Source organism: Geospiza fortis, unplaced genomic scaffold, assembly GCF_000277835.1.
Source record: "Geospiza fortis unplaced genomic scaffold, GeoFor_1.0 scaffold85, whole genome shotgun sequence".
Lineage (NCBI taxonomy): Eukaryota > Metazoa > Chordata > Aves > Passeriformes > Thraupidae > Geospiza > Geospiza fortis.
The window spans coordinates 599,150-623,594 of record NW_005054358.1 but is presented as its reverse complement, the minus strand read 5'-3'; the positions used below and the strand labels follow the sequence as shown (position 1 = coordinate 623,594).

At 47.7% G+C, this 24,445-nt stretch overlaps 1 protein-coding gene across 4 annotated transcripts in view; it reads left to right on the top strand.

The window, feature by feature from the left end:
* The window catches only part of EXD3 (exonuclease 3'-5' domain containing 3), a 251,128-nt gene that overhangs the window by 79,064 nt on the left and 147,619 nt on the right, over positions 1-24,445 (top strand). For all 4 annotated transcript variants that reach the window (XM_031059248.1, XM_005423823.3, XM_031059250.1 and 1 more), the window contains exons 6-11: positions 420-587; positions 11,169-11,222; positions 11,647-11,786; positions 12,615-12,715; positions 18,432-18,505; positions 19,707-19,745. In XM_031059248.1, coding sequence (XP_030915108.1) covers positions 420-587; positions 11,169-11,222; positions 11,647-11,786; positions 12,615-12,715; positions 18,432-18,505; positions 19,707-19,745 — 576 coding nt within the window. The remainder of the gene's footprint in view (positions 1-419; positions 588-11,168; positions 11,223-11,646; positions 11,787-12,614; positions 12,716-18,431; positions 18,506-19,706; positions 19,746-24,445) is intronic.

Below are 24,445 nucleotides of genomic sequence, written 5' to 3'. Positions count from 1 at the left end.
TGCACCCAGCAGCCAGCCTGGGAATGAAAACTGAATTCTTATATCTGATAGGTGAGATCTCCCTGGAGGGGCATCGCTGGATTCAAAGATTTTCTTCTGGGAACTAGGGGGGAGAATTTCTGAAGAGCTCTGTTAGCACAGAGGGCATTTTTCCAGTTTCAGATTTTACTTTTGCACAAGGCCCTATCCCTTCTCCAGAATTACCCCACAAACATTTCATGTTCTTAAAGTGGGTGCTGTGGAAAAAATGTGTATCATATTGTTGTGATTTCTGCCTGCATGCTCCATGGGGAAATCGGAGAATCCCTTCCAGAGGAATTTGCTTGCTCTGTTTAAACAAGCTGTGCTTTCAACCACCGTTGAATCGCAGCCATCTTTACCAAACCTGTGTCTGATTGTTTTTTGGTTGTTTTTTGAAGTCTGGCACCAAGCTGAAGAAGCTGCAGGCCCGTGTGCTCGGAATGCTCTCCCAGTGCCCAGCTAATCTGCTTGACCCCCTGATTAGCATTTACCAGCTCCACACAGCAGACCGGAACTATTTGCTTGAACATGTCAGTCATCTTTATCTCCAGGGCAATTACAAAGAGGTGGGTCATGTCTTTCAAATAAATTTACCTTGCCAGCTCTCTGTGAATGTCTGTGTCCTTTTTTTTGGATGCATTTCAATGTGAATTCCATTTCATCCCAGCAGCTGCACGCTGTGAATGCTGCAGCTTAGTGTGCTCTTCCCATGTACAGGAGCAGCCTGGGCTCAACCTTGGCTTTTCTGTTGACTGAGGACAGAATGCCTGGGAATCCTCCCTCCACTGCTTTGCTGACCTTTGAAAGTAATGGGTTAATAGGCTTTAATTTAGAGAATTTAAGGGGATGGTTGTATTCTTTTTTGTTTTCCTTGTCCTTAGCAAGAAAAGAAGGGATTTTAGTCCTTGGTCATAGACCTGCTGTGCTATCTCCAGCCCACCTGCAGCCAGAGGGCTTGGAAAACCTCATTGGTCCCATGTGATTGCCCCAACCTTAGGTCTCAGTTGGAGGAGTTTTGAAGCCTCTTTACCACTGAGGCTCATATTCCAAATGTATAAAACCTCCTGTGTCTGTGTCTGGGTGGTTGACACAGGCCAGACCCAGGATCTGGTGGGCTTTACCCTCTTTTACAGCACTGCAGCATCTCCAGCATGGTTGCCCTATCCCTGCAATTGTTCCAGGCCAGCTTGGACAGGGCTTGGAGCAACCTGGGGTAGAGGAAGGTGTCCCTGCCCATGGTAGGGGGTGGAACTGAATGGTCTTGAAGGTCCCTCCCAACTATTCTACGATCTTTCTTTTTTAAAGGCAAAAAGGTTTGTTTCTCTCCCAGAAGCATGGTTCATTTGGATGGTATATAACAACTTGACCTTGTTAAGCAAAAGTAAAAATTAAAATAGCATTCTTAAAATCTTAAAAATAGCAATCATAAAATCCTAAAATTCTTCAGTACAGCTGAATTCCCAGGTGGACATCCTGGAATCCCATTCTTTTTGATTTCTTTCAATACTGAAACAAAGATATTTTGTATTTGGTTCAAAGTTCCCTGGTAGCTGCTTGAGACTTAGTCTTGTGCTCAAAAAGTTTTTGAATGTGAATATTTGACAATTACACCATGAAGAAATGTCTTATTTGATTATATTCAAGTGGGATTTTTAGGTTCATTGCTCCAAAAATATTTGTTGTTTTCATTAGAAATACAGGTCTTTCTAGATCCAGCTTTGGAAAGCTCTAGATTTTTTGGTGGAATTGTTGTTCTGTTTTTTCTTCCACAGCAGAGATCATTTACTGCTCATTCCCTGTGTGAAGAATAGGAAACCTCAACAGCTTCTCACCCTCAGCCATAGCTTTCTTCTAGCTTTCTTTTGTTACCCGAAGGATGAATAGAATTCCCTTCAAAAATAACAGGAAGTCTTTTACTGCCCTTGGGGACTGAACATACCTAAGTCAAGCTAACCCCAAACAACCTGGAGCTGGGGCCCTGAGCATTGCAGTGGCTGTGGGTGTCCATCTGTCCTTCTCTTCCCCATCTCTCAGCTAGGGCAGTGAAGCAGACTCACATGTAGGATTGCTGGTTCTTCAGTCTCTCATCTGAAAGGGTAGAAATCCATACAAATCCTGACTGTCCTTATTTATTTTCTTGCTGTGTTTGAAATAAAACACCAGGCATTTTACAGTTCAGTACTTAAAAGGGTTTATAAAAAAGAGGGAGATGGCATTTTTCATGGGTATATTGTGATAGGACAAGGGCAACTATTTTAAGCTGAAAGGTCCTTATTTATTTTCTTGCTGTGTTTGCAATAAAACACCAGGAGAAATTTAGATGGGATATCAGGAAGAAATCCCTCCCTGTGACGGTGGGCAGGCCCTGGCACAGGGTGCCCAGAGCAGCTGTGGCTGCGCCTGGATCCCTGGCACCCAAGGCCAGAATAATCTGGGATGGTGGAAGGTGTCCCAGCCATGGTAGGGGTGGCACTGGATGAGCTTTAAGGTCCGTTCCAATTCAAACCATTCTGATACTTTTATTCTACACTTCCTAAAACATTATTTTTCACCTTGGTACTAACACCAAGGGAGCAGCAGCCCAGCTCCCAGAATGGGAAGAATGGCAGGGGATGGAGCTGCTCAGGTTTTCAGGTCCCTTCCAACCCAAACCAGTCTGTGATTCAGTGATTTATTCTAGAGCAGGTTATTCCCTTTGTCTGTGGTGTGTAAACCATGAATGTCCTCTGCCCTGAGTTAAGGCTCCTTTCCCTCATGGAGGTTTTGGAGAAGGTTCCCTTTGGGAAACGAGATTCCAGAGCTCCCTGGGGATGCCTGTGGCAGTTGTTTGTTGCTGGAGCACCTGTGGCCCTCCCTTAGCCTGGATTTGGGGGAGCTGGTCGGGGGCTGAGCCCGGGGCTTGGGGCAGTGCCGGGGCACAGGAGAGGGGCCTAGGGACACGTTCTGGTTGTGCTTTAGCAGCACGGGCTGTGCTGAGGAGGCACCTGCAGGGGAGCAGCGCCAGCGGATGGCACTGTGCTCCCGGGATGCAGGGAACAGGCAGGCACTGGGAGCTGGGGAGCAGCAGGGATGTGGAACTGGGTTTTGAGGTGTCCGGGCTGTCTGGCGTTTTATCTTTCTTTTGTGGCGGGAGCGTGCAGCTGCTGGAGCAGCAGTGAGAGCTCTGAGAGTGCAGTGAGAGCACTGAGGGCTCCCAGCTCTGTTCTTTGTGGGCCCCATGGCGTGGGGACATGGGAGGGTTCAGCACTCCCACTCAGGGAGTTCCAGTGAAGCACAGCAGCCTTGTCCCCTTCCCAGAACCCCTCCGAAGGCAGCCGTGGCTCCGTGCCACCCTCCACCTGGGCTGTGCCAGAGGTGCCAGAGCCCTGCAGGCTGCAGGAGCCGGGGCACGGCGTGGGGAAGGGGCTGGGACCAGGGAACACCGTGTGGGAAGGGTGCTGGCTGTGGGAGGACGTGCCATGGGAATGCCCTGGGCATTCAGTGCTGTGTGGGAAGGGCAATGGGTGGCAGTGGATTTGGTGTGAGAAGGGCACTGGGGTATTTGGTATGGGGAGGGTGCTGGGTGCTGGTGGATTTGGAGTGTGTGGGAAGGGTGGTGAGTGTTTCTGGTGTGGGAAGGGCACTTGAGTGTCAGTGGAAGTGGTGCAAGAAGGACTCTGGATGGATTTGGTGTGGGAAGGAGACTGGGTGTTTTGGTGTGGGAAGGGTGCTGGGTTTGGTGTGGGAAGGACACCCTGTTCTGATGTGGAAGGACACTGGGTGTTCTGGTGTGGAAGGACACCCTGTTGTGGTGTGGAAGCACACTGGGTTAGGTGTGGAAGGGCGCTGGGTTTGGGGTAGGACACCCCATTGGGGTGTGGAAGGGCGCTGGGTGCGCAGGACAATGCTGGGATTCAGCAGACCGGGGGTAATGCAGCGCGAGCGGGGCTGCGAGAGGCCCTGAATAGGCCAGGCTGTGCTGGAGAAGAATGAGGGGTAGGCAGAAGGCAAGCTAGTGTTTCATGGTCATCTTATGTTACACTTCAGCCTTTCAAAGAGTGTCTGGGGCTGCTTGAATGAACCTCTCTTGCACTGCGAATGCGGGAGCCCGGAGACAAAGGGGACTCTTGTCACTCGCAGGCCCCTTTGGGGAATAAAAGCCATTGTCACATGAACAGGGGCAGTCTGGCAGGCTGTGCATGCTTCAGTGCCCCATGATATCGCTAAGTCTCAGCAGAAATCACATTCAGGGCCCTGTCAGCTTTGATTAGCGGGGTCTCATGACTTAATGTGCTGCGATATTTCATGTCTAAGGGTGGCGGCTGTCTTTCTGGGGGATGAATGCCCTCTATTGTCCACTGAGTTATTTTATTTACATTTTTTAAACAGCTTATAAAGGTAAAAAGATAGCTGTGCTTAAAGAAAAAAATCAAATTCCTTTGCTTCTGGATCAGCAGTGAGTGCTGCTCGGGTCAGATACAGTGAAACTTGTTTTCACAGTCAGCATCAAAGTTCTCGTCTTGTTTAACAGCTTTATAGTAAATTCTGAACAGGTGGCAGTGGAGCTGGGTTTAGGAAGGAAACAATAAATAATCTTTTTAGCCTCTGACAAGCAGAAATATTCCCGGGCCTGAGAGACCTCCCACTCCAGCCTCTGTGTCAGTGATTCGCGGCGTTTCTCTCCCCTTCATCACTTTGGTTCTTAAAAAAGAATATTGGATGAAGCCAGTAGTATTTTATTTTTAACAGAATTTTCAGTTGCTGTCTGTTCAGATTTCTCTGTTTTCAAAAGCAGAGTATATTTTTTCATCTAATGTTTTATCCATCAATTTCTAGAAATAATGAAGGCTTGTATGTTAAATGCGGTTCACGTTTGCTCTTTCAATTAAGATAACATGGGTTATCTGGTAGAGTTCAGTTAAAATTTGACATAAAATATGTTGGAATACCCAGAGAAAAAGTTGCGTAGACAGAGAATTGCAGGTTTTGGTCAGCAATACTGCTACAGACCTAATAGAAAGGGTGATTGACCAGAGTTGAACTTCAAGGAGCACAAATACTCAGAAGTGTAAAATGCTCATCATGACCTTCAGTTTCAGTGCAGGGATTTTGTGAACAGAGTCAGGGGTGTTGGTGTTTGTAGCCCTGCTTCATCCATGGTGCTGGACTACACACAGTGTATCTCTGCAGATCTGTCAGTAGAGATCAGTGTTAGCATTGATTGAGCACATTAATGGATAATCAGATTTTTGATTCCTCACTCTGGCTCTTTCTGAGCTGTTCTCAGGCCAGGGAAAATGTGTCTGATATTGCTTCTTATCTCCATTCACCACCTTAATTATACAAAGGCATGTTCAGCTCTTACTTTTTTTTAAAGTGTGTTCATTTGTATTTCCTTTTTTCTTTTAAATTAAGAATCATATTGGCTCAGAAGCCCAAGGAAAATGTTACAGCAGTTGTTTCACCCATTAAGATGATGATGTTTCAGTATCCACCCGTTTTTCCTCTGAACATACCCTGCTGCTGTAGTGGCACGTGGCCTGCCTGGTGATGCCCCTCTGGAGCAGGGGGAGCAGCCCAGGGCCATGGGCCACTGCTGCCCTTCCCAGCCTCCAGAGCCACCTCTGCCCTGGGCAGTGCCTGGGCAATGCTGGGCAAGGAGCTTCAGCGTTGCTGGGAGTCATAAATGAGATGGCAGATTTCTGCTCCTACTGCCAGAATTTCTGGGACAGCCCTGGGGAGGTGCAGCAGATCCAGCTTTGCAGAGTCTGAGTCTGGTGAGGTGGGCAATGCTCAGAGAATGAGCCAAGCAGTTAAACCCCACCTAAAACTGCTGAGTCACCTGAGGGACACACATCAGAGAGGTCAGGCTTCAGTTCCCTCTTCCCCTCACCTGTGCATATTCCAGCCTGCACTTGTACTTCTCTCCCTCTACCTCAAATTCTTTGGCTAGGAATAACCTGTCACTGCTCCATGTTGATGGTCTCACTCTTCCCTGGTCTCCTGATTGTGGACCTGAGGAATGTTGTGTTTCCCTGGTTTCTGCAGACCTTCCCACAGCCAGCTGTTTATGAAGTGCCCTTTGAGCAGGAAGCAATCAACCATCGAACCTGATGTCATCCCCTTGAAGGGATGTACTCTGAGAGCTCAGCAAAGCTGATTAACCTCAAGTTTGAAATGAGTGATTCCAAAACACAAAACAGATGTGCCCAATGATTAATACCTGGTGTGCCTTTTACTCAATTATTTCTGCCATTATCCAGGCTTTGATCACTGTGATTTTCTTGGAGTTGACGTTGGTTCCTCCTCTGCAAAGTCTCCTTCTGTTGTTTTGTTTATTCTTTGGGTTTTCAGAAATTCCCTCACCGTGTGTTCAGAAATAGTGCACTCAGTCAGGCACAGCCATCTCTGTGTTTGTGCTGTCCCAGCTCACTTGCAGCAGAGCCAAGAGCAGGAGTCATCAGCACCCACTGGTGTCTGTCCTGCCTCAGTGCTCCAAGCAGTTCTCCTGCACGAGGCAATTCCTCTGCTGCAAACCTCACCGTGGGAAAACTGCAGAAATTGTCAGTGCAGACACCACCCAAGTGCACATGCCCTTGCAGATAAGATCTTGTGTGGCTTCCTGCACCTCGTACTGTACGTGGAAAGAATAGTCATTTTTCGATGAGGCAGAGCCAACTGCGTTCAAAACAAGCCAAGAGAAGCAGGTATTGGTGCAGGGTGTCTGTGCTCCGGAGCACTCCCCACTTTCCCATACTCGTGGGTTGCATTTGCGTGACTGCAGGAGTGTTCTGGTGCTCATGGCTAGGCCTGAACATGTCAGGTTTAGGAAACTTCCCCCATCCTTTGGTCAGTGCACCTACACCTGGGTTAGGTGGAATTCAGTGTAGTGTTGCCCAGCTTTCAGTTCTGCCCCAGACTCAACCAGCCCTCTGCTGTATTTTAGGGATTTGTCCTTGGGATACAAAACTATTAGAAAATGTCCAGATGGGATTTTTGCATTCACCATCATTAAGTCAAACAATGGCCCAAAGCTCCCCAAGGATGAGGAGACTCAGGAGCTTGGATGGGAGTTGGATCAGGCAATGGTCATCAGCTTTTCTCCTGCCCTAAGCAGTGCATGCAGTGCATTCATCACATCCTGCTCCCAGGCATGCCTGGGGGTTCAAGGCGAGAGGAACCAGCCTCCCCCAGGTTTGTTGTCATCTGTGGGACTTTAGTACAGGTTGAACATTTTTATGTGCTGCAATAATGATAATTATTGCTGTTATTAGATTATGCTAGAAACTCTCTGTGGATGAAACATATTTTTGTGCAAAGGCTCCTTGTACCACCAGCCATGACAGTAATATTCTCTTTGGGGTTTGAGGGAGTGCGTAGACCCTGACAGGTGTCAATATCTCAGCATTCCCCAGAGCTTGCCCATGTTCCTGCATCCTGCCTCGGGGTTTGGCCCTTACTGACGAGCTGGTGAAGCCGGGGGGTTCCTGCTGTCCAGGATCTGGGCAGCCCTGCTGATCCAGCCCGAGGATCTGCAGCGGGATGCCCGGGATTGCCAGATTCCAGCTTCCCTGGCTCGCCTTCCAGCCCAGCACTGCACATGGGCAATGCTGGCTCTGGGTGGGTGGGGAGGGGGTTTCTCACCCGTTCAGTTACAGCCTGCCCGGCCTCATTAAAGTGTTTGTTTTCTGAGTCAAATGAGCCTGCAAATGAGGTGTTGCTTTGCTGGAGATCTTATCGGCCGTAAACAGACTGTTAAAAATAGGGTCCTTTTACACAAAACTTGTTTGTGGAGTGAAACAATTCAAAACACGATAATAACAAAACAAAATCTTAAAATAGCTCGGAGTTGAGACCACAGACACAGCTGCCAAGCACTTTCATCTTTATTACAGTTACTCATATCTCTTCTCTTACTATTCCCATTGTAAACAGGCTGATGTTATCTCTGCTGGCCTCCTGCTCAGCCCAGTCCCTGGAGCTGCACCCTGATCCAGCCTGGTGCCTGTTTCTAGGGCCCAGCTCACGCTTCTCCTTCCATGTGTAGCTTCAGGCATGGAGCAGGCAGCTGCCCTGCTCCCGGAGCGTTCCCTGCTGCGGGAGGCTCTGCCTGCTCCATTACCTGCTGCAGCTGGAGGATGTTAAATTGCTGTTAAAAACCAGCTTATGGGCCAGGCTGCCCAGAGCAACGGAGTCATCATCCCTGGAGATGTTCAAAGCAACATGTGGATGTGGCACCCAGGGCTGTGGTTTGGCAGTGAACGCTGTGGTGGTGCTGGGTTGATGGTTGGGTTTGGTGATCTTAGAGGTCTTCTCCAACCCTGCAGACTCCATGAATCTCTGTGGGATTGGAGCTCCTCTGTCCTCCAGGCCTGCTGTGGGGGAGCTGTGTCTGCCAGCCCTGGGCAGGGAAGGGAGGGCTCCCCACACTCTGGACAAATGAACATCTGTTGTTCTACACCCTTGGGGACAGGGTGGAATATCCAACCAGGGAGAGAGGAAAACCCAACCTGACACCACACATGTTCATCTGATTAAGTCACCTGTACAGTTAGTAGAGCTGGAGATAAACCTCTGCCATGTAGATAACAGTGCTGCAATTAGGTTAATCTGAACATTAAAAAGCCATTAGGGAGCTGTTGGATGTTGCAGTTAAAACTAGGGCTACAATAGGAGGTACTAATGAGATCAAATGATGAAATAAGGCCTGGAGAGTTGCAAATATTTTCTTCTCTTTTTTTTTTTTATGATTTTTTTTGATTCAGCAAACTTGAGGAGCTGGGAGGAAAACAAAACCAGCTACCAAAGCCTTGGAGACCCAAACCCCTTTTTCACATCCACACCAGAAATAGCAACCTTTAACCTGAGAATAATCACTCAGCTTGAACATTGTGTTGTTAAACTAATAATGTGAGAGCAAAGAAGCAGCTCTTTTTGCGTGTGGCTTGTGGAATAGTTATAAAGTCTGGGGTTGGAGAGGTTTGGTTGAGGTTTAGCTGGGCTAAGCAATGCTCCTGTGTATTTCTGTTCAGTCTCTGCGTTAATGGTGATTCCTCTTTTTGTCACTTAAAGTTCTCTTGACTTCTCTGTTGAAGATGAAGCCTTGACTCCCAATGAAGCAGTGTTAAAAAAAAACAAACCACGCAAAGTTCCCCAAAACCAAACCTAAAACAAAACAAACAACAAAAAGTATTTTCCCACTTCTGAGTGGGGCAGTAGGATAGAGCAGCTGAACTTCCATGGCATGTGTTGGTTCTCTGCTTTTGCACACTCAGTCTGTGATGCAGTGGGTGAAATACAGGCATGAATTCCCCAGAAAGGAACATAATCCACTGCTGCTGCTGTGAGCAGGGATGAGCTGTGAGGTGTCTGGTGCTTGTGTGGCCCTGTAGGACATGTGCTGCCAGTGATGAAGTGAGTTCAGGTGGCACTTGAGTGATCGCAGGAAATCTATTTCAAGGCACGTGCCTGCCCCCACTTGGGTTATTCTGTCTTTTTTCCAGAAAAGTTTCATGCAGGTGACATGTAATGGTGGGGTTCTCTCTCCCTGGGGAAATACACACTTGGTACTGCATTTTGTTTGTGTGTTATGGGGTTTATAAGGAAAATGGGGACAAACATATTAGCAGGGCCTGGAGTGGTAGGAAAAGAGGTGATGGTTTTAAACTAATAGAGAGGAGATTTAGATTAGATAGAAGAGATTTTTTTACAGGAGGGTGGTGAGGCCCTGGCACAGGCTGCCTAGAGAAGCTGTGGCTGCCCCATCCCTGGAAACATTTCAAGTCAGGCTGGACAGCAGCTCTGAGCAACCTGATCCAGCTGAAGATGTCCCTGCTCACTGCAGGGGGATTACAACTAGGTTTCCTGTTAAAGGCCCCTTCCAACCCAAACGAATTTACTATTCTATAGTCCAACAAATAGCACAGCTCTAACATGTATCCATTTTGACAAATGTGTAATTTTCCTGGTCTTTCTCTCAAATCAAAATCAATCCCCAAGAGCAAGGAAACCTATGGAAGAGAAGAGCTTTTCCTCCAAGCCCTACCACACTGGTTTTATCCTGATCTGAATAAAGAGGTGTTTGTGAGCTCAGTGGATTCCATCCCATTGCTGGTCAGTTCTGCACACGTGCTCTGCCAGATCACAAATGTCTTTTCAGCACTGCTCACAGCCCTTTGGGAAAATGCAGCCTGACTTGGCAGAGGAGTTGGAAGGACACTCCATGTCCAACCTCCTCATTCCTGGTTCCCTCTTCAGCACTAGCACACCGAGGTGCTCCAAGGTTCCTTGCCCTGATTGCTCCAGTTACTGGCACAGGGCACTATATTAAAGCCACCCATTAAGTGCTTATTCTGTATTTGGGATCCAAGTGTTCTCACACACTACAGAAATGAGACACTCTCACCTCCTGTAAATCCTAATCCATGCTTGTGCCTCCCCAGCAGTGCACAGTTAGAGCTTCATCCATTCCTGAGGTCCCCAGCTGGGATGGGACAGGCAGTGGCTGAACCAGCTCTTCTGAGCTTGAGTTCCTGCAGTTCATCCCAGCAGGTTCTAGAAGATCCTGATTTGGAGGCAGTTTGTGAACATGGCAGGTCTTGGCTTATCAAAGATTCAGAGATCACATAAAAGGGAAAAATACAATTCTTCCCATCTTGCTGCCTGTGGTGACCCTGGTGTTTTCAGGGCTGTGGAATGACTCAGGAATTAGAGAAAGTGTAACCTTTTGATTTCAGGGTGTTTAAAATCTTGAGTTGCTTTCACAAAATGCAATTGTTTTACAAAACTTCAGAGGCAGAGCAAGACTGATAAGGGTGGCTCAGAAGGGTATGGTGGGTCAGGTGTTTTTACCATGACATTGATAGGAAATATCTATCCCAGCTGGTTTTGTCCAAGCGCTTCACTTGCTTTCTGCCCAACAACTTGATCTTTAATTTTTGTTCCAGAGGCTTGTGCTACTCAGGATATGCAGCTCTGCCAGGAGTGTTCTTGTACTTTTGTGGATTGAATGTGGCCAAATCTTTGCAGGATTTGTGCTTGACAACATTACAGAAATAATTAATACATTAAAAATGTGTATAACAGCATTTTTATTTCACTTTGGAATAATATCCATTTATCCACTCTAGGGCTCTTCTAAATACACAACTTTTTTTCATGTTTTCTAGGCAGCCATGCTGAGTATTAAGCTGAAATTACAGCCAGATCAAGATGTAGAGAAGGTGAGTCATTTTCTCTGCAGGCTTCTCTGTCATCAGATCCACCTTTTGTTAGCAGGAGATCCATCAGGGCCCTCCAAGTCCTGCTGCCTTTCACCTGAGGCTTTACTCCATTCCCAAGAAGTCCCTGTTGTGTTGTTGATGTACCTTTCCATCAAGGTTAGGCACAGAGTGTTTTATTAGCCCCCATTACACTTCTTACCTGGTTTTTCTGGCTGCAGCCCCTCTATAACAAATCCTGGCTGTGCTCATCACTGAGGCAGAGATCAGTACTCTGCTGGACTGAAGTTTTGCTCATATTTGTGTTACAAATGTCACAGCACTCCTGTAGGGAGCACTGGTGGCTTGGGCAGGGCTGGGACTCGCTCTCCTGCTCCATGGGGATCAAAGGCAGGGCATAGTGTTTTAACATAATTCCTTCTCCTAGATGTGTACCCCACTACTGCTCCAGGATAAAGCCAACCTGGTGGAAGAATACGTGGCAGAATATCCCGAGCTCCAGAGGAAGCTCTTGCAGACCCTGGACACATGGTGTGAGCCCAGCTTCAATATCAGAGACATCATAAGGTAGAAACACTTGTCTTTCTGAACAGCTGGGGCCAAGGTGCTGCCAGAGCATTGTGTGTCTATCCCCTGGCTGTTTGTCTGTGGTTAGAGCAGTGTGTCTGTCCCCTGGCTGGCTGGCTGTGATTGTGTCCCAGTGTAAGGGAGTGCAATATATTGACTCTTTGGCTGAAAAAGGGAAAATTCTGGTGGCTGTGTCAGAGCCTTCTCCAATGGCCCAGGCTGTAGAACAGAGGAATCCTTGCTATTGACAGATGCTCCATTCCTGCCAAGATGAAGCCTGTGCAAGACACCCCAGCAGCAGAGCAGTATCAAAGCTTCCCGAGGAGGTTGGAGCAATCAGCCTCTTCTGCTTTGCTGCAGACAAGGGTGACTTTCAGTATCGGTTGTACAGGTTTGGCAGGAAGATAACACTGTGATGAAGTGGCAGAAAAACAAGAGATGCAAGTGGTTAATCTTCCTCTGCTCATCAACTCCTGGTGTGTGTTTTCACTTCTGAATTGCCTCTCACTCAAATAACTCCTGTCACTCAGAGCCAGCAGCACAGGCAGAGTCACAGTGTAGCTGCCATAGTTGCTGACAGCTCTGAAAAAGACATGAAAAGGAGTTGCTCACTTTCTCTTTCTTTAAAATGAGCCTCTGGACTTGCTTCAAGTGGTTGACTGAATTTTGTGTGGTTGTGCTGTTGGCTTTTCACTGTGTCTTGGGAAAGGCAGGGGCCTGTCCTTCTCAGCATCCTGCAAACCCCAATCCCTCTGCTGTTAAATGTCTGCTATTTGGGAAACATCCTTTAGATGATGCCACAGATGTGTCTCTCCGGTGTTGTTACAGACCATATCAAGGCATGCCCAAGTACAAACCCGAAAAATTTAACCGCAGAGTGCTCAGTAAGCTCATCTTCAGGCTCCTGGAGAGGTTCAACGTTGACTCAGGTATGGGATATTACAACATATTGTGGAGTTATCTCAGTAATAAAGAACAAAGTCAATTTGTCTTCTTCCATGTTCATCAAGGAATCTTTGCTGTCATTTATCCTGGGGAATTTCAGGGTTTAATTAATGACATTGAAAAAACAAAGCTGGCAAGTTATGGGAATTATCACTTTGTGCTGTCAAAGAATGAAGTGCTGGTGACTAATAGACTGCTTCTGCCATGATCTGAAATAAATCCTGACCTCAGCATGGCTCTGCATAAACACACCATGGTCAGCTCTGAGTTACGACTCCATTCCTCTCGCATAAGAGGCAAGTCATTATTCACTGGGGATCTGTTTTCTTGAGCTGTGGGTGCGTCAGCTGGGAGGAGATAACCCTTGGGAAGCAGGAGCCTCACAGCCTTTTGTATTCTTTGCATAAGCTAGGGTTGGTGGGGGGAATTTTAAGGCTCTTGCAACTTTACAAGAGAAGTGGCACATTTTCCATCACTTCACCAGCAGGTCTCTAATAAAATCTGCTTTGCTTTGATTCTTAGTGGGCACTGTTGATTTTTCCTTCACTTTGGGGCCTTGCACCAGACCCTTTTAGGTGCTCCGTTAGCTTTTACCCTGCAGAGATTCCCATCATCAACCCAAGGTATGCAATTCTCTTTTCTTGGACTGAAAAGGGTTTTCTAACCACAAATTGTGGGCTTGTTACACCTGTCAGCAACACTATTGCATATTAATCTTCCCATCTTCAGACTGGTGTTCAAAAGTTACCAAGATAAACCTTTCAAGCCCTCACTGGAAGAGAAGTGAATATATTTAAATCCAGCACGTTCATGTGAAAGCTGAGACATATGGGAGTGATTTATTTACAAATTAAAAGCTTCCCAGGAGTTCATTAGTTTTCAGTAGTTTTCCCTCCTTGACAGTGTTGGGCATTCAGTTGGCTGTGTTGTTTTTGATGATCTGCAAAGAGAAAAGTGTTGTTCCTCTTTCCTTATGAAAGCTCCACTAAGGGCATGATATAATGGTAGAGGTGAAATGATGTAACTGTTCACATGCAAAATCCTGATAAATAATAATTAAAGAAAAGAAAAATCTAGAAGAGGAGCATGTGTTGGGCTCAGGTGCACTCCATGGGATACAGTGTGCTTTGACCTAGTGATGCTTTCCAGATGTTGTAGCTGCTGCTAATGGCCAGATCTTTCTGGTCCTCCACAGCTATTCACTGGTGAGGAGATTCCTTGGCGTAAATACAGATCCCATTCTTTCCAGACAAATGACCTTCCAGATAAATGTCCTTCCAGCCCCTTCTCCCATGCAAGACACTGTAGACACTGCAGGGCAACGCCTCGCTCAAGAGGGCTGCCCACCTCTGCTGGTGTGAGAGGGGATGTGGGCACCTGGTTTGGACTTCAGCTAAGTGCTGGGTGACTCCCACAGTCCCATACAGGACAGTAGGTGTTTATTTTTTACATCATACCACGAGCAGGAATTCACACATTGCTAAACTGTGGCTGTCAGTCTCCTTTGAAGTGCTTTGGAAGGGGATGAATACTTGCAGAGGAATTGCTGCCTTAGTGCTGGGCATGCTGGAACTGAATTGGGAAATGCTAGCAGCTGGAATAATGTGCCTTTCTTTGTCTTCCCATCTTCCCCTCCCTTTTGCTGAATTTCTGAGTGTTCTTTCTCCATTCTTTAGTAAAAGTAAGTCTGACTGGGAGGGAAAATTACACAAAAAGTAAGCAGCCTGGGCAAAGCATACAGATAAAAGAAACCCTCATTTCTCTTGTTCTGAGCAGTTTCCCCAGATGCTGGTGGTGAGGCAGAGCTCACACTTGTCACCTCACCTGGGCTTGTCTGATGCTGTGGCTGCTTTCGGTCTCCTCCTCCTCCTGTGACTCCCACTCGCTGTGAGAGCCTGAGAGCAGCAGCAGGGAGGGAAGTGGCTTTGATGAGAAGGGCTGGAGGAGGATGGGGTTTCTGGGTATGAGAAGGCAAACTTGTGTGTGACTCAGTTCTTGCAGTTCCAAATCGACTTGGAGATTTCACTGCTTGAGGTCACTCTTGCCCACTCACAGTAAATCACACTGACTGCCAAACACAGCTGAGGTGTCCATCAGCAACTGAGAACACTCCTGGGAACTGCCAGCCCTAAATTTCAGATAGGAGGTGGCCCAATTAAAAAAAGATCTCACACCTCAGGGAAAAAAAATAAAGCTATCCTCTTAGATTAGTCTTCCTGTTCTTTTTCAGAGCTGTATTTCAGTATTCCTGTTAAGTCCCAAACAGAGCATGGGAAGTGGGCCAAGTCCCAAAGGTTTCCCAATAAACTGTGTGTGGATTTCATTTAATTACCCTTATTGGAGGAGGAAGAAGCTGGGCAGAAGTGCTGTGTGATTGAGGAAACTGAGCTTTGTAGAGTCTTTCCTCACACCTGGGTCAGTGTGCTCGGGCTTAACGAGCCTGTAGCTTTTCCAAGCTAATTACTTAATAGTCTTTGGAGACCCTGTGAGATCGACTTTACAAATGCGAGTTTCAGTCAAAACAGATCTCAGAGGTGAGGGAACAGTCCTGTCCCAGGGTTGGCACGGTTGAGTCTGTTCTCTGCTGTGGCTTGGCACAGCCAGGACACGGAGAGAGCTCAGTGATGTTTTTCGCTGACGATTCCCAAGTCTGAGGTAGAAAGGATCCTGCTCGAAGAAGTGTAACAGCCTCATCTGTTGCGTTTAGTGCCTCCGTGCCAATGAGGGAGATCCAAGTGGAGGGACAGAGGGGAAAGAAGGGAACCCGAGAGCCCCGGTACCGGGGGGGCTGTGCTGGGACAGTGACAGACAAGCGCCTCCGGTTCTGAGCGCTGTGAGCGGGCGCTTGCCACGGCCTTCCCGAGGTTTTTAACACGAACCAGGAGGAATGTTTCCGTCGCTCGAGCACCCAGTTGTCCGTTTGGTTTAAGGTGGGATTTCCGTCCGTGTGATCGCCCCCGCCCGGCCCCGCGCCGCCGGGAGCGCTGCGCTGCGGGGCAGCAGAGGGCAGGAGAGGGCTGTGCACGGCCACAGGTGCGCAGGTGAGCCACAGCTGGCTCTGCAGGGTCACAGGTGCGCAGGTGAGCCACAGCTGGCTCTGCACGGCCACAGGTGCACAGGTGAGCCACAGCTGGCCACACATCCTCAGGGCTCGAAGAGCTGCCAGCCCATGTCCAGGCAGTCACCAGTGAGAGCCCCAGCTGAGGCCTGGGAGCCCTCACCAGGCAGAAGATGCTCTGTTAGAAACAAGAGAATGACATGTACAACTTGACATGAATGCCTTTGGAGGGAGGACAGAAAGTTATTCCCTTTTTTTGCTCCTGACTTCCATGGTGATTTTCCTCCAGAGTGTTTTAACTCAGGTGTTAAATACCAGCCCAGCTCTCCATTCTGTTGTCTCTCTTAACAAAGTTACCGTTCACCCTCTTGTTTTTCATAGAATCCCCAACTGGTTTGGTTGGAAGGGACATTAAAGCCCATCCAGTGGCACCCCTGCCATGGCAGGGACACCTCCCACTGTCCCAGGTGCTCCCAGCCCTGCCCAGCCTGGCCTTGGGCACTGCCAGGGATCCAGGGGCAGCCCCAGCTGCTCTGGGCACCCTGTGCCAGGGCCTGCCCACCCTGCCAGGGAACAATTCCTAATTCCCAATATCCCATCCAGCCCTGCCCTCTGGCAGTGGGAGCCATTCCCTGGGTCCTGTCCCTCCATCCCTTGTCCCCAGTCCCTCTGCAGCTCTCCTGGAGCCCCTTTAGGCCCTGCAAGGGGCTCTGAGCTCTCCCTGGAGCTTCTCCTCTCCAGGTGAGCCCCCCCAGCTCTCCCAACCTGGCCCCAGAGCAGAGGCTCCAGCCCTGGAGAAGCTCCATGGCCTCCTCTGGACCCATTCCAACAGGAGCTGGGACCCAGGGCTGGGGCAGCTCTGCAGTTGGGATCTCCCCAGAGCACAGGGGCAGAATCTCCCCTTCCCTGCTGCTCACGCTGGGGATCTGCCCAGGGCAGGGGGTTCAGGGCTGGGGCAGGTCCAGCTCACAGCCACAGCACCCCCAGGTCCTTCTCCCAGGGCTGCTCTTGGTCTGTTCTCTGTCCAACCTCTCCGTGTGTTTTTGATTCATCCTTCTCTATTTTTTTTGTAATAAAATATAGAAACCCAGATTCAAACTCAGTTCCTTTGCTCCATCAGAATAAAATATATCACCAGTGCCTTTAAACATGTTTCTAGTCCATCCATGCTCCTCTGTCTTTTCCACAAACATTCAACTCCCCCAGTTCTGCCAGAGCCTGTGCTTTGGATATTTCCTTTAGAAGTTCAAAGAAAAAGCTGTTCAGTGGATCTTTTGGGTGGCCTGGGAGGGAGTCGTGTCATGGTTCTTTCTGAAGAGCTTTGAAAACTTTTAAGTTAGGTGGTGGCGTTACTAATTTTTACTTTGATCTTACATTCTTTAGAGAGTGATCCTTTCCATGAACTGATGATTTTTCCTGCAGATATTGGGACAATATCCAGAGGAAAGATCACCACATTTACTGGTGCAATATCCTACGTGATAATTGCAGTGATTTCCTCGGATGCTTTGAGGGGAAGGATTTGTTGCCACACCGTGGAAGATTAACTTACAAATAACAGGTTTAAGCTTTAAGTCTGAGATGGAAGTGTTCACATTCTGAGGTGATGTTTCAGGGCACTCTGAAGAGCTGCTGTAACCAGTGGGACATCAATCCACACCCCTGTGATCCCAGGCTCTGCTATCCAGAGATCACTCTTTGTTCTCCTGGGGTTTAGTCCTCAGCCATGCCCTGTGTGGGGCACACAAAGGGATGAGGAATCAGCTTCTCCCTGTGGCTGCTAATTCAAGGGAAGCTACAGAGAATTTCACATTCCTGTTCTCTGTGACTGTGACTGCTGGCCCTGCTCCCTCTGGCTCCCAGTGAGATGGGTTTGGCCCCATCTGCACGGCCAAGGAAGGCTTTGGTGAAGCCTTTCCCTGTACAGGCAGCCCAGCATCCAGCAGGAACTGACAGATACCTATGCTAATGCCACTTCTTCTTTTATCTCCAGCCTTTATCTCTCTTTGCACTGGATTTCAAAACAAGGTGCTATGTGAAGATCTTGGGTTTTGCAGTTGTAATGAGCCATATCTAATGAAGGTGACGGCAATAAAAATAATAACAACAACTGTGGCTTGCTAGCTCAGCAAAGCAGTATTCCCCACCCTCTTTGTGTGGATGTGGAGCCTCTGTCATGGATCTGTGTTTTATCGGATAAACTTCAGCCACAAGTTTACATCCTGAGTGAGCTGTTCACAACTGCTTGAATGAATTAACAACACAGGTCCAATTAAACCCAAAAGAATGCAGCCTCTAGAGACTGAGGCGGTGCCCATGTGAGGATGCTGCCTAATTAAAGGTGTGAAGTCATTGACTGTGGAGCATATTGAACCAGAGAGTGGATCTTATCGCTCAGGGGTGGTGGAAGCAGAGATATCAGACCCAAGAATTAGCATTGCTAATCACGGATGAAAGTGTAAATAACAGTTTATAGTTGAGATAAGCTGACAGTGTGTGAGTCTGTCCCTCATTGTTCCAAGTGTGAGGGCATCGTGCCTTCCACAAACCCAGTCTGACACTGGGGAAGGAAAAGTGTAATGTCTAGACAGTAAAACTTCCAGGAAATGCTGTGTACTTAAATGTCTTTTTCCTTCTTTCAGCTCTCTGCCCTAATGTCATAAATCAGCGGCACTTGAGAACCCTGAATTACCTCTTTTACAAGAGATTTGTTGAGGTATGTGCTGTGTTGTTTGTGGGGAATGAGGATTTTGGTTACATTTACATTTTTAATAACTTAATTGAGATAATCCAAATGTATTAATAGTTTATGATCAAGGTTTTTTTACAAGTTCTGCTCCTAAGCCCTCCCAGTCCATCAGGGAAGCCTCTGATGTGTCTTTGCTGCCTGCCAAACCCACTGCCAGAGGAGATGGGGAGGATGGAACACTTCAGCCTCCTGCATCTCAGAGCTTTAATGTTGGATGATGTCACTGTAGGGAGCTTGGTCATGCACAGAGGGAGCAGAGAGTATTTCTCCAGGTGTATTTGTTTAGCAGAGGGAATGGATTCGTGATCTGGTGTTCTGCTCTCTTTGGCCTTCCACTTCCTTTGTTTTGGAGAATTTGCTTGCTTTAAAGTATCAGAGCTGGCCAGTTATTTCCATTAAGGTACATTTGGCAGCTGTTTCTGGACACAGTCCCTTCTTCTGAGAGTTCTTTGGTGCTCTCTGTTTACCATTCTCAGCTGTGTCTGAGCTCTGGTTAAATGTCTCCTTATCTCACTAATATTTAAATTACATGCTTGGATATCTCAAAGCTGTTTTCTTTGAGGCTCTTGCTCCCTGTTTGTTCTTGTATATTTCCATAAAAGTGACACTGACACTCTCTGTTTCCTCTGCCAGCTCTGTGGTGAGACTCATGGTGGGTCTCATGCAGTTCTTGGCAGAGTGGAGAGCAGGTCCCTTCCTGAGTTTCTCCCCAGGTTTGGCTCTGAACTGCATTAGAATGGGAATATTAACTTATCAGTTTCCTTTCCCAGACATCATGATTCCAGAGGATTTTTCATGATTTGACTGTTGAGAAAAATTGTATTTTTATATTCTGAAGGCTCAGCCTTGCAGATGACCCCCGAGATCTCTCCCTTGGCTGGAGCCTTCAGGATGGCTCCCCATGGGTGGCTGGAGACATGAGTCTGGGCACAAACTGCATGGGAGTTTTTATGTTTCATGTGCTGTGGTGTAAGAGTTCCCTCACCCAAGCTGTGTTCTGCCATGCCTCAGCTGGAGACACGGAGGAGCTGAGGTGTCCTGTGCGTCCAGGTTGCATTCCTTGGTCACAGGTGATGCCTGTGGGGACAATGAGGTGTTCATTTCTAGTTTGCTGTATGGAACATCCTCCCTTTCCTCCGATGGCTCAGCAGTGATTTTGTCTTTTCAGAAAACCATGACTGAGGAGAATTGGGCAGACCACATTCAGGTGAGTGTGAATTTCACAGGGTTGTTTGCTTGGAGGTTATTTGAAGGTGTTTTAGCATATCCAGCTCTGGATGTTGTAGTCCTGCTATCACAGTTCTGCACTTCTCAACACTTTGAAAGCAAATTGTAAATGCAGGGAAGGGCAAGGGAGAACATTTGTATTTTAACTCCTTTTACATCTTTGAAAATGCTTTCTTTTGGCTGGAGCCAAATTAGGACAAAGCTCTCACGGATGCACAGGGTGGGATTGTTGGGGTGTCTGTGCAGGGCCAGGAGTTGCACTGGATGATCCTTGTGGGTCCCTTTCAGCTCAGGATATTCCATGGCTCTGTGATTCATTGATCTAGATAAGATTATCAAATACATTCTTTTACTTTCCTGCACTTGTAAGTGAGCACGACAAGCATTTACATTGATTAATGACAAGGAAGGGGGAAAGGAGGCTGTACCTCAGGAGCTAGCAAGGTGTGTGAGGAAACTGGGATTAATGTTAGATTCCCTGTGCATACTCTGACCACTTTCAACAGGTGACTGATGTTGTGACCTCTCTGTCTTGTGCTACAGGATACAAGTAATTTTAACAGCACAAGGAGAAGGGAGCAGGGTGGGTTTTTCTTGGTGTATAAACCAGAAAGTTCAGGCAGGTCCCAAGTCTCCCACTCTGGAGACAGGAGGCTCAGGATATCCCTGGGAAGTGCATGTGTAGTGCCTGGTAAGCCCTGAGAGCACAGAGCTGGATGCTGCACTGGGGCAGAGGGTTGTCTTGCTTTCCAAAGGATTGCAAACTCTGTATTTCCTGCTTGTTGCCAACTGGTGTATTTTTCACAACTGTGTAATTATCAGCCGAGTGGTGCTGAAACTTGCCTGTTATCAGCTTGACTCGGTGCTATCAGAGATCCCTGTCTCTGGCATCAGTTGAAAGTGATGGGAATCTGTACCTGTGCATCTGCAGGAAGCTGAAATAACAACCTGTGCAGGCTGGTGGCTGCTGCTGGCAGGAAAAGGAGGGAATAAAGGAAGGCTCTTTGAGCAAGTTTTGGTTTTCAGTGCAAAAACTAACACTGTCCAGGACTTTATTTGTTTTGAAAGGTTGGGCTTTACAGGAGGGAATGGCTCAAAGTTCACTCAGAGCTTCATAGAATCACAGGATCCCAGACTGGTTTGGGTTGGGAGGAACCTAAAAGTCCATCCAGTGCCACCCCTGCCATGGCAGGGACACCTCCCACTGTCCCAGGCTGCTCCCAGCCCTGTCCAGCCTGGCCTTGGGCACTGCCAGGGACCCAGGGGCAGCCCCAGCTGCTCTGGCAACAGCTTCACACAAGGTTCGAGCTTCACCTGTGATCTCACATGTTTGACCTAAAAAATTCCTTAGGCTCCTTGTGGAGCTGAGGAGCCCTCACATTTGTGTTGTGTGTCCCATCCCTGTGTTCACCTGAGGCTCACATAAAGTTTGGATCTCCCAAGCTTTGCCTGGTCAGGCACTATTAAGGACTGGAGGCAGAGGATGAGACACAATGTGACCTCTGGTCGCCTGGAGGAATAGAAAAAACTCCCAAAAGACTCCACAATGACAGACTCTCAGAATTATTGGATCATTTTTGGATGCTTTTTTCAATTTGTAGTTCAAAGAGGTTGGAAGTCTTCATGGGATTTTTTTCAATTTCAGTTTTTTTCAAGTTCTTTGCTGCAGCCATAAAAAAGACGTACATTATATTGGTATGACTAGCTCTAGTGATTATGTAGGTAAAGATATCAGGATTTATAGAGATAGCAGGAACTCTGGTGAGGTGGGACTGTCATTGCTTGGAGCTTGCCATTGCAGGCCAGTGACATTTTGGGACTGGGATTTTCTTTTGTTCACCCTGGGCAGTACAAGTACTGATTTTTCCCGTTCCTGCTCTATGGAATGAATCTCAGGTGTGATCCTGACTGCTCCTATAAACAGCAGAAACTCAGGAGTTAATTGTGGGGCCAATAAAACCTGTTTCCAGCCCTGTGGCAAACTGGTTTCGCCCCCTCTGCCTGCCAGCACTCAGTGGCTGAGCCAGTGTCCAGGCAGGGATGGCAGAGGAGGCAGGAGGGGAAGGAGAAGGATCCAAACCTCTTCATATCTGAAGAAGGCTGCCCTCATCCCCACTGGCTGCTGCAGGCCTGGTCAGTCAGGAGAGCTGCCCCTTGCAGCCCCTTCTCCAAGAGGAGATGCCTGGAGGGCAGAGTCAGGGGGAAGAGACTCTCTGTGCTCAGTGCCAGCTGCTTGCTCTTCATTCCCTTCCTAAGGGATCCTGGGCTGCTGGAACACAGGGAGTGCCTGTCCTCACAAGAAGGGGAACATAGGGAGGAAATTGGTAGACAGGCAGGGAGAAAGAGGCAGGGCATGAGGCTCCTGTCTGGTTTCTGTGTGCTCCTGTGGTGCCATTTTGGCATGCTTTGTGTTTGTCCTGGCCTGGCAGCTGCACAAAGAAGGTTGAGTTGGGCAGAGCAAGCCCAGCACAGCTGGTCTGTGCTCTGCTTCAGGTATGTTCAGGGTGGTCCTGCCAGCCACTGCAGGCCAGCAGCAAGAGGGGTTGTGGAGGACAGATGTTCCCCTGGACATTCTGTAGGACAAAATCACTAAAAAATATGTGGATGGAGTTTCTCCATGGAAGGAGCTTCTCCATGGAAGGAGTTTTTCCATGCCAGGCTTCCAAAAAGTAAACACACATGGAACTGTGATATCAATGAGAAGCACAGTAGGGGAGTGACAGGTGTCACCTCTGGCAGGGTTTAGGTGCCAGACCCTGTCTGAGACACTTGCAGGAGGTTGGCAGCATGACAAGGGCCCTGCTGAAGGACACTTCTGTCTCAGAGGGCAGCTGGAGCACCAGGACATCTCAAATAGCACCAGACACATGCATTTTGGTGGCCTGAAATGTCCCAGTTTGATAGAGAACTTGGGTGTAGGATGGTTCTGCTGCCCTGCTCTCAGTGGTGTTTTCTCACTGGTGTTTTGGGGTCTTGTAGTTAGGACCTTCTAGACTCAGCTGGGCTGGTCAGTGCCAGATCAGTTTAAAATGTTATCTCAAACATACCAAGAAGTTATACCACGAAATCTCCGTGTTTGTTTGGCCTTTCCTGCGATGAAACTCCTTCTCCTGTGGAGCAGAACTGGGTGGCACTGCCCAGCACTGCAGCTCTTGCTGGGGACAGTGACTGGAAGCAGCGCTGGGCAGGGTTCAGACCCATTGGTTTATTTGGGACTGTCAGTGTTAGAACCACTGTGAGGTGTCCAGGAGAGGGAGTGGGTAGAAGTGGGATTTTCACTTTTATTGACCTTAAGCAAGGGGCTTTTTGCTGCTACATTCCAAACTGTTTTGTGCTAGTGTTTGCACAGGGAAACTATCCCTTAACTTCTCAAAATTAAACATCTGAAACTCTTCCAAATCTGGTGCTCAGAAAAGCACTGCTGTTTGGAAAGATGTCACTTGTTCTTTGAGTGCTCCTGGGGAGCAGGGGCCTTTTGTTCAGGATGAGAGGAAACAACCTCAAAATGCACTAGAGAATGTTGAGATTAAATACTAGGAAAATAAAATCATGGAAAGGGCTGTAAAGCACTGAAACGGGCTGCCCAGGGCAATGATGGGGTCACCATGCCTGGAAGTGTTCAAAAAATGTGTGGATGTGGCACTTGGGGACGTGGCTTGGTGGTGAATGTGGTTGGTACTGGGTTGATGGTTGGACTTGATGATCTTAGAGGGCTTTTTCTACCTTAATCATTCCACAATTCTCTGATTCTGCACTGACTGAGACCACTCTGACCTTGGTGTGTGCTTTGAGAGGAGGGTGCAGGGATGCATGCCCAGAAAAGTGTCCTCATTTTCCTCAGGCCCCTATCCTGCAGCTCCTCAGCCTCTTCTGGGCTTGTGAGGATGCAGAGATGGGCTCTGGGGGCAGCTGTTTCCCGTGCTCTGCACAGGGAGAGCCTGCAGCTGATCTCTGTCCTCCTCCAGCTGGGACAGTGAGATAACTTATTTATTTTAAAATTTCTGACCATGAAAATCAAGCACTGTGCCAGCTCCTTTTCTGGGTGAGTAGGGGTCAGATGCTGGTAATTCCTAGGAAATGCAGAACTCCAGTTCCACTACAGTTCAGGGGTTGTTATGCTGCTTACAGGCAATATTCAGAAATCTGCCCTTCTTTCTGGGTAATACATTGGAAAAACATTGACAATTCCTGGTACCTAAAAGGTGTAAATTACCTTACACTGCAGCAAGGAGTTGATGTAATCTTATTTATTTGACAAATTAATTTCTAAATGGCAGTGGCTGATGCCAAGATTCTTTCTGTAGAGAACCATTTTGACTTCAATTAAAACACAGCTACCTCTGGAATAAAATGTAAAAGCTTTTACACTCAAGGAGGGAATTTTTAAAGGAATTTTAAAGGGTAGAATGCCATTTATTTTTTCAAAGGTTTTTTTGTGGCCAGAACACCTGGCCAGGATTCCTGCTCTTGGGATCCTTGAATAAGGACAAGGAGTCAAAAAGACCACTTTGCAAATACCTACATCCACTGTTCTTCCCTGGAACCCCTGAGTTGAAGGAAACTTTTCAATTGGTTTGAGTACAGCAACATCTCTGCAGTGTGAGGAACTGAATATCCACAGGGAATGAAGCAGCATGTGCTGTGCAGATGGGAACGATGCTCTGGAGGTCATTAATAAGT